At 44.4% G+C, this 17,044-nt stretch overlaps 1 protein-coding gene across 2 annotated transcripts in view; it reads right to left on the minus strand.

The window, feature by feature from the left end:
- Nucleotides 1-17,044, minus strand: part of BRF1 (BRF1 RNA polymerase III transcription initiation factor subunit) — a 242,979-nt gene that overhangs the window by 54,340 nt on the left and 171,595 nt on the right. For both annotated transcript variants that reach the window (XM_063118139.1, XM_063118140.1), the window contains one exon: nt 11,905-12,161. In XM_063118139.1, coding sequence (XP_062974209.1) covers nt 11,905-12,161 — 257 coding nt within the window. The remainder of the gene's footprint in view (nt 1-11,904; nt 12,162-17,044) is intronic.

Genomic DNA, 17,044 nt, shown 5'->3' on the forward strand with positions numbered 1-17,044 from the left:
TTTTTTTTTTAAGAACCATTTATTTTGCTAGTTGACTTTCACTTCTAAAACCATAGCTAGCCATATAATATTCCACATTAAAAAAGGAGATAAATCACTTTTAACCCCTGTTTATTTCTGTGCCCGGCTCTGAAAAGGATCGCTAAAAGCAGTGAGACTTGCACTTAGATCATAAATATGGTTTTGCTATAGGGTTTTTTTCCCCTGAATCAATATAGCCAGAATATACCTTGCAGGATAATTAAGCAGAGAAAGATTGTCCAGGAGACGGAATACTCCTTGTGTTTTGAAAATACAGAACTGCTTTAAGGACTAAAATCTATTATCTTCCAAGGAAAAATAATGATGCTGAATTTGACCTACAATATCTTATACAGCTTGAGTTCTATATAGGTTAGAAATCAATCTCCTTCCCTATAGGCCATTGTTGACCATTTACACAAACCTTGAACTCACTTGATAGTGCCAGCTAATGGTCAAATGGCAAGAGCATAGAGAAAAGTATTATTGGATGGCTGCCCCACAACTAAATAACTCTAAAAATGCTCTGGAGGTATGTGTCAAAGCTTGACTTAGCTTTTTTCCATGGGCAGTTCAATTTAGGCTGACATTTGGGAGCTAGATGTTAGCCCATATGGGGAATTTAATGTACTCTAACGTTTTCTTATCGATTTTATATTTTTGTTACTCAACCCCGATTTTTTGTCTGAGGGGACAATAGATTTAAACAACCACTAATCCAGCTGTCTGGAGAATGATCAAATTAAATCCGCAGCTGTTAATAGGGCATCTCACCCTGTATTCTGCATCAGATATGTCCAATGCAGAGAAAGATTAGTTCAAGTATCACCACTTCTATAAAGCTGCACTGTTTCGCTGGGTCTTTTATGGATTTTAATATTGTTCTGGCTTGTTTTAATGAAGGCTTTGTTCCTGCTTTCCTTCTGTAGTGATTTTATTATATTCTTGAATTGGGTTTGGGGGTCCTGGTGGGCAGAAAAGCAATTCATAAACTTTTAATAAACAATATATATGGTACATCAGAGGGATGTCTTAAGTGACCTTTGATGTCTAAAAAAGGGCAATTTTTAACAGGCTTCTTCAAGACAATAGAAACCTTGAAGTAAAGGTCTTCTCTTCAACAGCCAATACCTTCATTTTAGATAGGTAGACTGAACATTAATGATGAGAAATCCCCATCCCGAGAAATTGTATTTCAGTTTTGTGTTACCAAATAGTCCCTTTTAATGTAGGTTATGGCGCTCATCAGATAAGTGTTTTATCGCCTGCTCGCTACTGCCCACTCATGGCTTTTTGCACATTCTTTAGACGACGTCCGCCTCCCACTCTTTCTTGCCTTTTTTCCGTCACAAAATGGACCCCTTTTAATTCGAATTTTTGAGGGAGGGGGATTGAATGTGCCACCATTTCATGCTGTGTGCAGGAAAAGCAGCGCGATAAAAATGACCCCTGAATGGACCACGTGGTCTTTGTTTACTTCCTCTTTCTTCTCCGGGAAGGAAGAGGAAGTAATGTGGGACAGGAGTGGGGGGTGGAGAAGTGATGGTAAGAAATGACGATTCCCCCCGCCCCCCGTCTGATGACGCTCAATTTGTACCTTCTTCAGTGGCATGCTGATCTGTACACTGTATACCTCATATAAAGCAAGTGTGGTGTTATGGCTGAGTGTTGTATTAGGACTGTGAAGACCTGGGTTCAAATCCCCACTCAGAAATAAAGCTCATTAGGCGAGGACGTCGGTATTGTAGCGATAGAGCCGTGATAACCGCTACAAAACCAGTCAGCGATAATCCTGAATAACTGAGGGGTGACCCGAGACCAGCTGTGCGTCATGTGGGACGACTTCGATATCATCCTGGAATAAACGGCATGGGGTAGACATGGCCTGAGTATGCCAGCTTGAGCTCCTTGAAAATACGACAGGATCATAAACGTAATAAATACCCAGGGGAAAATGTATTCTCTTAATATCCGTTCACATCCCTACAATATTTATTTCTAAAATCTACATCCTGCACTCTTTGTCCACAGAGCTCAAATGATCTTTAAACATTTAACTGTGCAACAAAACCACAGAACAAAAATTACAAATGAGTAGGAGGCCAAAGGTCTTATTCCTCCTTTCTGTGCTCCGCAGCCATGGCGCATAGCAAGGATTGCCAGCATTTTAAGAGAAGGATGGTACATTATTCCAGAACACTGCAGCCCCTCTAAACATGACAACCTGATGTTGCAGGAAACATAACCATCTCCCATCCCTTAGGACTGCAAAGAACAGTGCTGTTCACGTTGTGCTATCAGGAGGTATATCAGCCTGTAATACAAGTCTTGGTGGTGGAGAGACAGGGCAGTGTCCTAATCACTAAGCCACACAGTTAACAGACTTGTCACCACAAAATACAGCTGCAAGAATAATTTCAGGGTACGCCTGACATTGAAATTCAATTTTGAAATAAAATCTTTCCGGAAACTCCCCCTGGGGGGCTTTCACAACCTATAACACAAACATGGATCCAATCTTGAATATATTCACACGTGTGTGTGTGTGTGTGTGTAGAACAACCTTCTGTCTTACAAGAGGCTCCACTGAACTTCGCAGGCCTGCTTTATCTCTTCCTGGGTTTTCACAAGATTAACCCGACACATTTATTCTTTTTATAATGCCGCCTGTCTCCTCGTATATCATTGCTAGTTTTAAATACCAAGAAACAGGGAGTCTTCACATTTTATAACGTAATGTCTTGAAAGGTCTTTCAGATCCCACATTTGCTCAGTACAACAGATCTGACTTCACAAGCAAGATGATAACTATTTCAGTTCAAGCAAGAAGTACAATATGCAACCAGAAGTACAATATGCAACCAGAAATTCCACAGGACAATCTTCTTTTCCATCGGCTTTGAAAACCCCGAGTTGAACCAAGAACGGAGCAAGTTTGATTCAGTCAAGTCTGAAGTAGAAATTGGATTATTATTATTTTTAAACTAATGTACTTATAAAGGTCAGCCCTAAAACTATGGTTCCTGCTTCACAACAGAGAGAAGTCGTTAACAAGAAACAATGCTGAAGCAAGACCGATAATGTTAAGCCACAGTAAGCACACACACACAAAAAACCCAGCGCAAATTAAACTACTGTCTGTTGACAGGAGAAAGCGTTTTCCATGTGAAAATTAGACCTGACCTTTTCCTATTAGGCAGCTTCAAATTACACACAGTGAAAAATGTAATTAAAACACATTTACATAAAACTGAGCCTCACACACACACACACACAAAATTTGTTCATTAGCCCCCAGAGTTGATGGGCATATTAAGTATTGCTCTAATGTTTTGATTAAAAGCGCCTCTTTTTGTTCATTCGTTTAAAATATAAGAAACAGGTAACGATAAATGATAAAAACAAATTGCGGTGCAATGTACTTAGTTTCCAAAAATGCGTGTATGTTTGATACCCTGGGATTAAAAGTTAGGCCTTTCCCTCAGACCTTAAAATGGCATTTGTGAAGTTCCACGAACATCTCCAAATGAACCAGCTGCTCCTAGGAACGGAGCAAACACCTTACAAAAATATTTCCCAAGAATTAACTAACATATTGTACAACTGCCAGTGTGGTGTAGTGGCGAAGGTGTTGGACTAGGAGTCGGGAGATCCGGGTTCTAGTCCCCACTCGGCCATGGAAACCCATTGGGTGACTTTGGGCCAGTCACAGACTCTCGGCCCAGCCTACCTCACAGGGTTGTTGTTGTGAGGATAACATGGCGGGGAGGAGAATTATGTATGCCGCCTTGGGTTCCTTGGAGGAAAAAAGGCAGGATATAAATGTGATAAATAAATAAGTAATAAATAAACTGCATTAAAAGTGACAGGCCATAGTGACAAACAAGATAAAATCTTACAGCCTATTGTCACTTTGCAATATGGGCCACTAACAGATTTTAAATAAAGAGTGTGCTATTCTATTTCTAAAGTGGGATGTCCATGTGGGGACATCCAGGTGGCCTATACTGGAGTCCCTTACCTTTGCCTAAAAACACCGGATATTCAGTGCAGACATATTTGTGACCTCTTCTGATGGGTCTCTGCATTAGAGTACAACTGAAATAATCAGTCGCTCCCAATGCAGAGAGGCAGATTTATTACTTGCCATCAGAGGAAGCAATTATTTGTTTTTCATAGCATCCTAGTGCTTCCCTGAAGTCGCACTAGCGTGCCACATGACATAGTCTTGGGAATGACTGTACCGACGATGTACTGATCTGAGGACGACTACATCCTACAGAAGAAAAATAAAAACGGGGAGAACCACGGGCAGACCCTGTACTTCCAATCACCAGGCTGCAACGGGGGCCAGAAACTGTAGTGACAGCTGCAGCAGTAGGCTTGTCTCTTCCCCCATCCAGCAATACTTGGGGCAGAGTATCAGGCACAACGGCATCCAATCTCCATCCCAGCTAGGATAATTCCTGGCGAACAGTGACGGTCCTTCAGATTGGGATGGCTTCGGAAAGATTCCCTGAGCTTCAGAAGGAAATTCTGGAAGCAAGAAGTTCTATTATATAGCATAAGATTTGATTTAGAAAAGAAGAGATTAGCTTCCTTTTCCTGCTACACACACAGTGTTGCAAAAATTACCTTGGCTGCATTAACATAACCAAAAAAGTAGAGGAAGTATACTTACTACATTAAGATAACCATTGCCAGCCAGAGAAGGAAAAAGTGGTGAGATGGCCTAGCGGATGGCATGCATAAGGCCACAAAGGGCACATTCACAAAGGCTAGATTGAAATCCTTTTTCTGCCTTGTAGGCAGGTTTTGCATCTGTGCGGACTGAAAAGCCCCCCCACACCCAATTCTCCCTTCTTGGCATATGCATGGCTATAAACTCAATCCTTACCCTCTTCTCTTTACAGGCAGTGGTGGCCTGAAATGCAATGCAAATTCCCACATGGCCATGCCTGGCCCTTACTTACATTAATAAAGGCAATAAAGCTGAAATTCTGACACTACACACACACACACACACACACACACACACAAATTGCTGGCCTCCCTTCTTACTTCCAGCTTGGGCACTAATTTTTTCCTCTCTTCCCCATCAGCCTTTTAATCATGACTTAGCATTTAGCACTGGGCATCAACTTGGTTAACATTAGCCAGGTTGGTTGGTTAACAACTTGGTTAACATTAGCCAGGTTCTCTCTTAACCAGGCTTTACTAAACTGCTTCTAATTCCCCATGCCAGGGATGGGAAATCTTTGGCTCACAAGCCCGATACGGACCATGGCGGCACCCATCTAGCCCAGCGGCTTTCTTTCTGAGAAAGGCACCCTTCCTCATGCTTAGCAGGGGGAAACACTTTATCTCCCATGAGCTGCTGATCAGGCATAAGAGCTTTCCCTGCAGGGCAGAGGGGGCGGAAGCTGCGGAGCTATTCAGTCTTGTTTCTGTCTGAGCCTTATCCTGCAGAGGCTCTGTCTGGTTTACTTCTGAGCAGCCATGCAAACATACAGAGGCTTGCCCTTCTTACTTGTGAGTAGACACAATACTCATCCTTACTTCTGAGTAGAAATGTTATTTGAAAATGCTGCTGAGTGATTCAGTCCTTCTTTATTCTGAGCCGTGTCCTACAGAGGCTTGTCCTGAATAGTCACGCTGTTCATGCTTACCTCTGAGTAGACATGCAGAGGTTTGTGCAACCTGAGAATCTGGGCAAACTGCTTGGAGGACTGAGGCCTCCAACTTGCCCTTTAGATCCTTTCCCATCTTGTCTTGTGAAATCTGCCAGAGCTGGGGCTGGGTATCTGGGCCTCCGGGGTGGTAAATGCCTCCTTGAGGTCTGGTGAGGTCCCTGCAGCTTTGAAACAAGCTGAGGTGAGGCCCATGTTGAAGAAAACAAATTCAGATCCACTTCAGCTGGGTCAGAATGTGACCACTTGAGTATTGATGGGGGCAAGGAAATTTGATTACATAATGTCTATACTGCGCCAGCTGCACTGGTTACCAGTGTGTTTCTGAGCCCAATTCAAAGTGCTGGTTTTGACCTTTAATGCCTTAAAATGGTTTGGGACCGAGTTACTTGAAAGACCTCCTTCACTCAAATCAGCTTGCCTGCACTTTAAGATCAGAGCAATGGGATATTGGGGTGGGAGGGGGACTTTTCATCCCTGCTCACTTTTGCCTTTGGCCCTGCCACTGTTGGAATGTGCCCCCCAAGAACTTCTCCAAAATGGAATCTTGGCCCCCCAAAAGGTTCCCTGCTCCTGCCCTAAGACTAAAGCCAACAAGAGCATTGGATATGGGGCAGTGTAGAAATATAATGGATGAATGAAGAGAAGGGAGGGGGAACTCTGCCCCTGGAGAGGGTAAGGAGTACACATTTCAGTGCCTGGCTCCCAATTTGCAAATCATGGCTTGCAGGGAGCCATTGGCTGCATCCAGACACAACGGCAAATCAGAATTCTGAAGAATCCTGGCTTATCGTGAACAAATTGTGCACTAGTGCATGTAGCATGTAGATTCACTCCTGTTTGGCTCCTCCCACAAGTGGGAGTGACTAAACTGACCAGGAATCAAAGCTTACTGTGTCATCCCAATGGACGCTTCTGGCTTGATGTAGCCCTAACAAGCCAAAATGGCAAACCAGGGTTTGTTCTTAGGTCATGATTCCTGTTTGTTTTGGAACTGACAAGCCAGGAGCCCCATTGGACAACACAGTAAGATTTCGGTTCCTGGTTAGTGTAGCTGCTCCTGCTGGCAGGAGAAGCCAAATGGGAATGAACAGGCTGCTTACACCAGGAAGACTCTTATTCATAGTAAGCCAGGATTGTCTGGAATTCTGGCTTACTACTGTGTGCAAATGCAGCTATTTATACCTGCTCCAGTTCATGTGCCATCCCTTCACCTTGAAGACTTACTCTAACTTAAGTGTTGGCATAAAAGCATACATCTCACAGCTGCTTATTAGGCAAACTTCTCCTTCTGTCAGATAAAAGATTACTAAATATTTCACATATCAAAAGATTAAACGAGAAGATTATTAATCACTGCAAATTAAATGGCTAGTAAGATCTGTACTCGCAACTTCTGGATGGAGACACACTAGAGGCTCTGTCGTCAAATGAGAAGTGTGGCACGTTTTGTTCTTAATTGCACATAAATTACTGTGATTACTGTATTGCTGGGGAAAAAATGCATTTATCTGTTAACACCTAGGAGGAACAAATGCGAACAAAGGAATTTATGCATTACATCCAAGAATAATGCTGAACAAAGGAATTTATGCATGCCATGTAAGATGTATTGCACTTAGAGTAATGGAAGAAAAATCAAAAGGCCCACCATAAATCTTTAATCCTGAGAAATATCAAAATAATCTATGTACTTGCCAAGCTCTTAGAAGATGACATCTTGCATTTGGAATGCGAATTTGTACGTTTGAATGCACAACCCTGTCTTATGAATGAATGAAGCAGCCTTATAATGAAACGGTCCAGTGGACCATCTATCTCAGTAGCCAGGCCCTCTCTGGAGGAGGATTAGCTGGAGTCCCCCAAGCTGAGCATCGCAGAGGAGCTGCCAGTGCCGAGGCACCTTGAGGCAGATTGTAGGGATCCTGGGCTTTCAGGGGAGACGGACGCCGTACCTTCTCTGCAAGACACGCTTAGCCCCTCTTGGACTAAGAGGCAAGCATCCCAGGGAACGCAGGTACCTAAAGCTGCATGCTCGGCTAGTGACTAGATACAGATGTGCCTGCTTGAGGAATAAGGGCTTCTTGAGAGTCCAAGTATACTTGGGAAATGTCCAATGGTGTCATTCTGCAAACTCAAATAGTGCTAGCGGGGCTCCGCCCAATCTTCCAGTTGGGAAAGTGCAAACGCTTCTGCATCATGCTAGCAGAGCGTTTGCTAGCAGAGCTCAAGGCCCACGCCCGAAAGTGGTTGCACAAGCTGTTGAGCAAGGGGTTGTGCAAGCAGAACTTTAGTTGGATTCTCCTCTTGTGCCACGTTCAGAACACAGCTTCCGCTAGAGTAACGTCATTTGCGCTAGCAAAGCGACACAGCTGGATGCTGCCCCTTAAGAGCAGGGCTCAACTCATGAGTAGACCATTCCTCAGTTGGCACTGATGACCTGCAGCTGTGCTCTGGGTGGGGAAAAGCCTTCAGTTCTACACACAGAGTGCTGAAAAAACGTTTTTGCACCAGCTCCCAGACGCCGGCCATGTCTTGCCCCTGCTAAGCTTGTTCTCTCTGGACCTTCCTGTGTTTGGACCTCGGACTGCCTTCTGAGCTTACCTTCGGAACGGACCCTGGCTAAATCCCTAGAACTCTGTCCCTGCACCACTGCAAACCGGGCAGCAATGACTATTCAGGGTCTGACCGTGGCTGTCCGGGGTCTCAGCCAGACATCTTTCCCACCTACGTTACCCACATTTCCTTTCCACTGAAGATGTTGGGACCTTTTGCATGCAAAATACACACCCAAGCACTGAACTATAGCACACCCCCAAAGATAGGGAGGGGCCGTAGCTCAGCGTGATGGAGCACAGGCTCTGCATGCAGAACGTCCCCGGTTTGATCCCCGGCTTCTCCGGGGAAGGCAAGGAAATAATCCTGCCTGAAACCCCGGGGAGCCATTGCTGCCAGTCAGTGTTGACAATACCAGGCTAGATGGACCAATGGTCTGACTCTGTATAAGGAATGTTCCTATGTTCCTATATCAAAAAGTGGTTAATTCTATAGCACAGCTGTTTGTCATAAAGCGAAAAACACCCACATTTTTTTTTCTGTGCCCCACGTTGCCACAATAAACAACCCACTCCGTACTGCATATTCATTAAAGTAATGCAATCTCCTCTTTGCTACCATCCCTGGTATCACCTCTTCAGAGCAATATGTTGAAAGGCTAAAGCACCAAGGCATTTTGAGTATTTCTTCTACTGACCCAGTACCATTGTAGCTGATGAAGCCTTCACAGGGAAGTTACACGGAGAACAGAAGACATTGATTTCTCTCAAACACAGACATATGGAATTCAAGGATTATAGCACCCGAGCAGAACAGAAGATTTTCCACCCCAGATCATCTCAGTGTTAGCATATGGATGCAGGAGAGAAGATCTATGACAACTTCAAAGAGTGTGAAAAAGCAAACACCACATCAGTAAGTCAGATCTTGAAACAGCTGGCCGCTGGGTTGCCATCACAATCAGCACTGTGCACATTGGAAACACGTAGATTTCTGACAAATGTGCATTCTAAAACAAAAAGGGGGAGGGGGATTTGGGATTCCCACATTATACTTATTCAGTATATTGAACTGGAGAGAGCGCCTTCTCCCTTACCAACCTGCCCATTCACTGAGGTCATTAGAGGACATGCTCCTAGTGGTTCCACATGGACCTTTGGCCCAACTGGCGTCCACCACAAGAAGACCCTTTAGTGTGGTGGCTCGTTGTCTTTGGAACCCCCTGCCCCTGGATGTCAGGCAGGCGCCAACACAACATTGCTTCTGGTGCCTCTTGAAAATAATTCTATTCCAGGAAGCCTTCCTCAACTGCCACCCACTGTTTTTATTGGTCCTTTGTTTAAATTGAACAATTTTAATTTGCTGTTTTTAATCTTCTTACTTTTTACTGTTTTATTCCTATGTGCACCACTCTGGAATCTATTTTAGATATGAAGCGGTATCTAAATATTGTAAATAAAATAAATAAACTCATTGCCACAGGATGTTCTGAATGCAAGATGCAGAAATTGCTCTTTAAAAAAAAGATTAGCTCAGTAATATGCACGGTATGTGTGTATCGACTAGCCATGGCTAGTAGCTATGGACGGCCAGATGTACAGCCTCCATTTTCATGGGGGTTAATAGGGGAATTGGTCTCCTGATGTCTGATAAAAAGTTCTATGAAATGCCTGCTGGTAGTAAGAATACTGAGATGAACTAGTGGTTGACCTGGTACAGCAATTCTTAGGAAAGCTAGAACTGGATTGTCACCCTACAGCTAGCTAAGTTACACTTGCTCTGCTCCCATGTGTAGCACAGCTATAGAGTGCATGGGGTTTATTTGGGGCTGCTGACAGTTCATCACATGGTCTCCTCCAGGATGTGAGAAGCTGCTAGGCCAGGAAATTAACAGCCTAAGGGCCAAATTCCATTCTGGAGAAACTCTCGGGGAGGGGGGGGCTGCTTTCCCCTGGCGGGTGGAGACAAAAGAGGCAGAGTCAAAAACACCCCCTGGAGGAACCACGGAGGCTCTGCAGGCTGGATGCAGAATCTCCGCCGGCCAGATTAGGCACGCAGGCTGGAAGTTCCACATCCCTGGGTTAAACCCTGACTTTTGATTGGTGGGAGATTCAGGACAGATAAAGAACGTAAGAACATCAGACGTGCCATGCTGGATCAGACCAAGGGTCCATCTAGTCCAGCACTCTGTTCACACAAGGAAGGACTTCTTCACACAGCACATAGTTAACCTATGGAATTCACTTCCACAACATGTAGTGATAGTCACCCATTTGGAAGGAGGTTGGATCAATTTCTGGAGGAGAAGACTATCAGTGGCTTCTAGTCCTGATGGCTATGTGCTACCTCCAGTATCAGAAGCAGTATGCCTATATACTGGGGAACATGGGCAGGAGGGTGCTGTTGCACTCATGTTCTGCTTGTGGATTGGACTCGATGGCCTTATACGCCCCTTCTAACTCTACTATTCTATGATTCCTGGTCGACAGCTGGTTGGCTACTTGGTGAACAGAGTGCTGGACTCGATGGACCCTTGGTCTGATCCAGCAGGGCTCTTCTTATGGTCTTAACTAGAAGGTGTCAGAGCAGCCCTGAAACCCTAGCACTGTCACAAACTCTGTGCCAGCAGTCGCCTCCTTCCCCCTACGGCTACAGCTGTCACTTTGCATCCCGCTGCCCATTTGCGTCCCTTTACTAAAGAGCCCTGGCCTGAAGAGGAAGGCACTTGCAGTTGCGCTCCGATGGAGACAGGAAACGGAGACAGATGGGCAGACATCAGCCCCAGGGAAAGCATGTCTTGCAACAGATTCCTTACCAGGGGTAAGAGGTTCTTTTGGGATATCACCTGGCGTCATTGAGATGCTCAAAGGTAAGCTGCAGGGCCAGTTAACTCGGCCTCTTTCAATTATAAAATGGCCAAGAAGCAGCAGCTCTGAACAAATTCAGCTCAGATCTCAGACATTAGGAGTTTTATAACCAGCACAGAAGTGAGGAGTAATAAGAAAGCTAAGTATTGCCTAAAATATGAATAAATATTCAATAATACCATCTAAATTGGAATTATTCTGCCTGCTAGCGCAATAGCTTCCCCTCCCCCCGCCCCGCACCTCACATTTTAGCAGAGTACAACCCACTGATGTGTCTGTTTACTAGGATGTTTCATATCCGAGGCAGTAATTAGCAGCCAAAATTTGGAATAAAACTCAATCGAAGAACTAAAGCACACTGCTGCAAACTGTCACAGCAGACAAGAACCATCTATTTTTCAAATCAACATGAAAAGGAGGAGAGAGAGAAATACTTCAGCGTGCTTATCATTGTCAACTGATGTGAAATTCAATCATTTAGGGAAAGGGGGAAGAGCAGAGAAGATCAGAGAATGCAAAGGAAGGAAGTCAATATCGGCAGCGGAGTGATGCATTTGCGGGTTCCGACTGATACCTCCACACCATGGTGATTAATCCATGCCGAAGCTGCCGGCTGATATGTGGCCTGCAGAGGAGGATTCATTCTGGCCCCCGCACGCCGACATAAAAGCGAGAGCCCCAACGTTATTTCGGTGTCAAAAGAGCCGTTAACTATCTCTAGATGCACTGATCGCCGCACAGAGAGCAATATAAATGAACAATCGTGGTACCTTTTTCCCACACTGTTTACGGAGTTGGCCACATTCCGAGCTGCGAGAGATTTTCTCCTTGACAGCTTCTTGGTGCTGCCGCTGTCATCGGGGCTGTCGTCGTCTTTCTTTGGTGTGCTCCCTCCTTTGCTGTTGAGGTCCCTTAACACGTTGTAATTAATTTTACTCGAGATCTTCTTCTGTTCCAACATCTTTTCAATCGCCTCTCCTGCTGTGCTGGCCTGGATCAGCTCTCGTTTCTTTGCTGACTTCTTGGGCTTAATTAAAACATAAAGAACGGCAATTTTAGGAGGCAATCAGGGTGGTTTGATTGAGACTAAAGAATGGCCTGCAGTTTAATCTTCAGGTGGCAGCTGGTTCGGAGAGGAATTGATAGGGTGTCACAGATACACTGGAGTAGGAAATCTGTCAGCCTCTTAACTAGGGTGACCATATGAAAAGGAGGACTGGGGCTCCTGTATCTTTAACAGTTGTATTGAAAAGGGAATTTCTGCAGGTGTCATTTGTATATATGGGGAACCTGGTGAAATTTCCTCTTCATCACAACAGTTAAATATGCAGGAGCCCTGCCCTCTTTTGTATCTGGTCACTCTAGTATAGCTCCTGCAGCTTTGTAATGAAGAGGGAATTTCACCAGGTTCTCCATATATACAAATGACACCTGCTGAAATTCCCTTTTCTATGCAACTGTTAAAGATACAGGAGCCCTGTCCTCCTTTCCATATGGTCACCCTACCTTAACAGTACTCAGAAGGACCAATACTGTAAAGCAAGAGGGGTGAAGCTCAAGCCCAGGGCCCCAATCCAGTCCTCCAGGTTTCCCCAAATGCCCCCAATCCATCTTCCTCTTTTCTCCCAACCACTGGTCATTTGGTGGTTTTCTGGCCTTTGTGCAGTTCCCCCCCCCCCATTCTAAAAGGTTGAAATGCCTTCCAGTAAGGCTTGGTTACTGGCTGTAAGAGCTTTAAGATACACAATGCTGCTGTTTTTGGCTCCTCCCCCTTTCACCTTCGGCACCGCCCACCACTGGAATATGACCTCCAAGAATTTCTCCCAAATTGAATTTGGTCTGCGGGCTGAAAGAGATTCCCCACTCCCGCTGTAAAGGATCCAGTTCCTGAATACTGGATCTTACTGAAGACCCTATGCAATTTTTCTCCCTCAAGGATGATGCATGGCAAAGGTTGTTCAAATAACTTTCCAGATGCCCTCCGCACAGGAATACTGGCAAATATTTTTTGAAGAACAAACTTTCTCCACTACCGGATGACCTAATATAAGAGTGAAACCAGGATGTGGAAATATTCTTTAGCTCACAGCTATATCTGTCCATGGTAGGCCGCCTAGATATTTTGGTCTGGATTAGTTTTCACTTGCCTTTTGAGCATAACGAAGTGACTGGGTGAAGATTCCACCAGACAGGCTGAGACCACAACTAGTTATGATGGCGATCAGATGACTGCCATGCTGTATTTGGATGTTTATTAATTATTATTATTATTATTATTTAGTAGTAGTAGTCAGTTCCCACTCCTCTCTCTATAGTGTGTAGTTAAGGAAATAAATGACATATCATTTATTTATTTATAGGCAGCGTATATAATCCTCCACCTCTCCTTTTTATCCTCACAACAACACTGTGAGGTAGGGCTGAGCCGAGAGTCTGCGACTGGCTCAAAGTCACCCAGTGAGCTTCGATGGCTGAGTGGGGACTAGAATCCAGATCTCCCGACTCCCATTCCAACACTCTAACCCTTACACCACACTGGCTCTCATGAGGTTCCCTCCCCAATTGGTAGCCAGTAATATGGAGTGGGTGCAGGGAAACACAGAATGTCACAGCGTAGGTTTCGTACCTACACATCATGGGGAGAGGAAGATGAACTCAACAGACAATTGCCATTATGGTGGCAATTCCATCCGGGACCAGACTTAGGGTTGAACAAGCTGGGTGGTCGCCCGCGACGCTGAGCTGGGGGGGGGGCACCAAGTTGAACTGGGGGGAGTGCCAAGCTGACCACTGTGGCTGTGTGGTTTGGGGTTGTTGTTTTTAATATACCGTCTGCAATGAGCCATTGAAACTTTTCAATGGGGAGTGGTATATAAATATTCTAAATAAATTAATAATTATAAATAAAGTGGCAAAAAGCAAGTGTCTGTCGCCGTTTTTTTCAAGCTTCCACAGGGTTGTTTGGGTACTAACTACAAAAACGATCTTCCTTCAATTAGCTTGAAAGCATGTTTCTTTTTCCATTTCCACTTTGATGTCATTGGTGTTAGGTAAAAATCAGTGGAACACAGCTTTACTTTGAGGCGATGTTACTGAGCACTTAGCACTTCAAATACTGTAAACGCCAGAAGCACTACTTAAATAATAATAAAATAAAGCCGTAAGCTGTAAGAGGTCAGCTGGATACCTTTTTGATGTAATAACTTTACTGTTGTTGTTTTTTTAAATTAAAAATAATAGATACTCTAAAATAAAGAATGCTTACCCAATGATAGGAATTGCTACAAAACAAAACAAAACATTATAAGCAAAGCCTATGTTAGTTCTGCTGTGTTGCATAGTGCAGTGCCAGAATGTGGCTTTTCAAACTGCAAACTTGTAGCAAAGTGGCGAAGAGATCAAACTTTTGAGCAATGTTGCTCTTGATGGACTATCACACCTGCACCAGGCCCCATAAATCCTCCGCGTGGTGCTGCAGAACTGATGTGTGGTGATACTAAAAGCACTCTAAGCCCAGGGCGCTATTTATCCTAGGGCCAGCCCTGGTCACATTTATTTCTGGCCTGAGATTATGGCTGAATGCACTCATTACAAATCTTCAATGAGAAAATGCATGGCCAAATGCAACCTCAACATGTTGAGGAACCCGCACTTAAGGCTGGTCTACATTTTCTAAATGCTGGAATTCTCTACACTGTAGGATGCAGATCACACCTTCAACAGCCATCATATGTCATGGACCTAGTGCACACATAATATTCTAATTTCCCCAATCCTTTCAGATATACACCTTTTAAAAAGCGGAGTGATCACAGACGTTAGATGGATCGTGCATGCAGATCTGCATGTGTGTGGCCAACCCATACAGAATTTCCTTCCATAGAATAGCAGAGTTGGAAGGGGCCTACAAGGCCATCAAGTCCAACCCCCTGCTCAATACAGGAATCCACCCTAAAGCATCCCTGACAAATGCTTGTCCAGCTGCCTCTTGAAGGCCTCTAGTGTGGGAGAGGCCACAACTTCACCAGGCAACTGATTCCATTGTCATACTGCTCTAACAGTCAGGAAGTTTTTCCTGATGTCCAGCTGGAATCTGGCTTCCTTTAACTTGAGCCCGTTATTCCGTGTCCTGCACTCTGGTCCTCCTCTGTGTGACAACCTTTTAAGTATTTGAAGACTGCTATCATGTCTCCCCTCCATCTTCTCTTCTCCAGGCTAAACATGCCCAGTTCTTTCAGTCTCTCTTCACAGGGCTTTGTTTCCAGACCCCTGATCATCCTGGTTGCCCTCCTCTGAACACGCTCCAGCTTGTCTGCGTCCATGTGCTGACCCACTGATCCTACTACCAAAGGAGTATTCCCACATCTATAAATGTGCAAACAGCTAAAGTGAGCTATAAAAGTTTTAACTGGTTGTGTGAATTGGCCCTCAGAGGATCCAGGGGTTTGGAGACCCTTCTTTTGTCTCCAAAGCAATTTCAGTTATTTCCCCAGAGGCATACTTTACGCCGCCTTGGATTTATATTACTGAGCATTTATAGCGCAACTTGCCCTAAAGGCTTCAGGTGGATAACAACTGATTAGGGCTACTAATCCTGATGGCTAAGTGCTACCTCAGTATCAGAGGCAGCATGCCTGTGTACACCAGTTGCTGGGAATCATGGGTGGGATCTTGCATTTGTGTCCTGCTTGTGGGTCCCTGTTCGACAGCTGGTTGGCCACTGCGAGAACAGAATGCAGGACTAGACCGACCCTTGGGGGGGATCTACACTACTGCTTTAAAGCACTTTAGAACAGTTTTGACAACTGTTGGGGCCCAGGACACACTGCATATACAGTTTTCAAAACGTTTTCAAAGTGCTTTAAAGCGCTTTAAAAGCAATAGTGTAGATCCCCCCTTGGTCTGATCCAGCAGGGCTCCTCTTATGTTCTTATGACTGTGCCACATGTTAACATTCCTGCTCCTTTGTCATCTTAGCCGTTACTCTCAAAGCCAAGGCTGGCCAGCATTCATCAAAATACTTCAAATCACTCCTAGCCTGATGGCCCATTCCATGAAATAACGGCCCCTATTCACAGATGCTCTCTGCGACTGGTGCTTGGGAATCTGAATGATGCGGGCTTGCTAGAGCTACCTAGGCTCAGAATATCACAACTGATCGCCTTTACGCCTGGAACGCTCTTCCAGAACATTTGAGAACTACAAGTTCAACCGCAGCTTTTAAAGCTCAACTAAAAACTTTTCTTTTTCCTAAAGCTTTTAACACTTGATGTTGTGCAGACTTCTACTGTTACTTTCTACTGTTAGTTTTACCCTACCCTGTGCCTGCTTACCCTACCCTGTACCTGTTGGCATTCTCTTCCCCTCCTTATTGTTTTACTATGATTTTATTAGATTGTAAGCCTATGCGGCAGGGTCTTGCTATTTACTGTTTTACTCTGTACAGCACCATGTACATTGATGGTGCTATATAAATAAATTATAATAATAATAATAATCATCCTGACGCCGTCCACCCTACACAGTTATACAGTTTCAAGAAAAGAAAAGAGTCAGGGCTAGAATATTGCAATGGACAATCCATCCCATGAAACTGATGGGTGGGAGATTCAGGACAGATAAAAGGAAGTACTTCGCACAGAGCATAGCTAGGCTATGGATTCGCTACATCAAACTGTAGTGATGGCCACCAATTTGGATGCCTTTAAAAGGGGATTAAAAAGGGGGTTAGACAAGTTCATGGAGGATAAGGCTATCAATTGCTACTAGTCCTTATGGCTATATGCTGCCTCTAGTATTAGAGGCAATATGTCTATGTCCACCACTTCTTTTATATTCGCTGTTGTTCCCTGTCTCGATCCAAGTGGAGAGGCAGGTAAGAAATAAATAAATTATTATTATTATTATTGG

This window comes from Elgaria multicarinata, chromosome 2 (assembly GCF_023053635.1).
Source record: "Elgaria multicarinata webbii isolate HBS135686 ecotype San Diego chromosome 2, rElgMul1.1.pri, whole genome shotgun sequence".
NCBI classification, from domain to species: domain Eukaryota; kingdom Metazoa; phylum Chordata; class Lepidosauria; order Squamata; family Anguidae; genus Elgaria; species Elgaria multicarinata.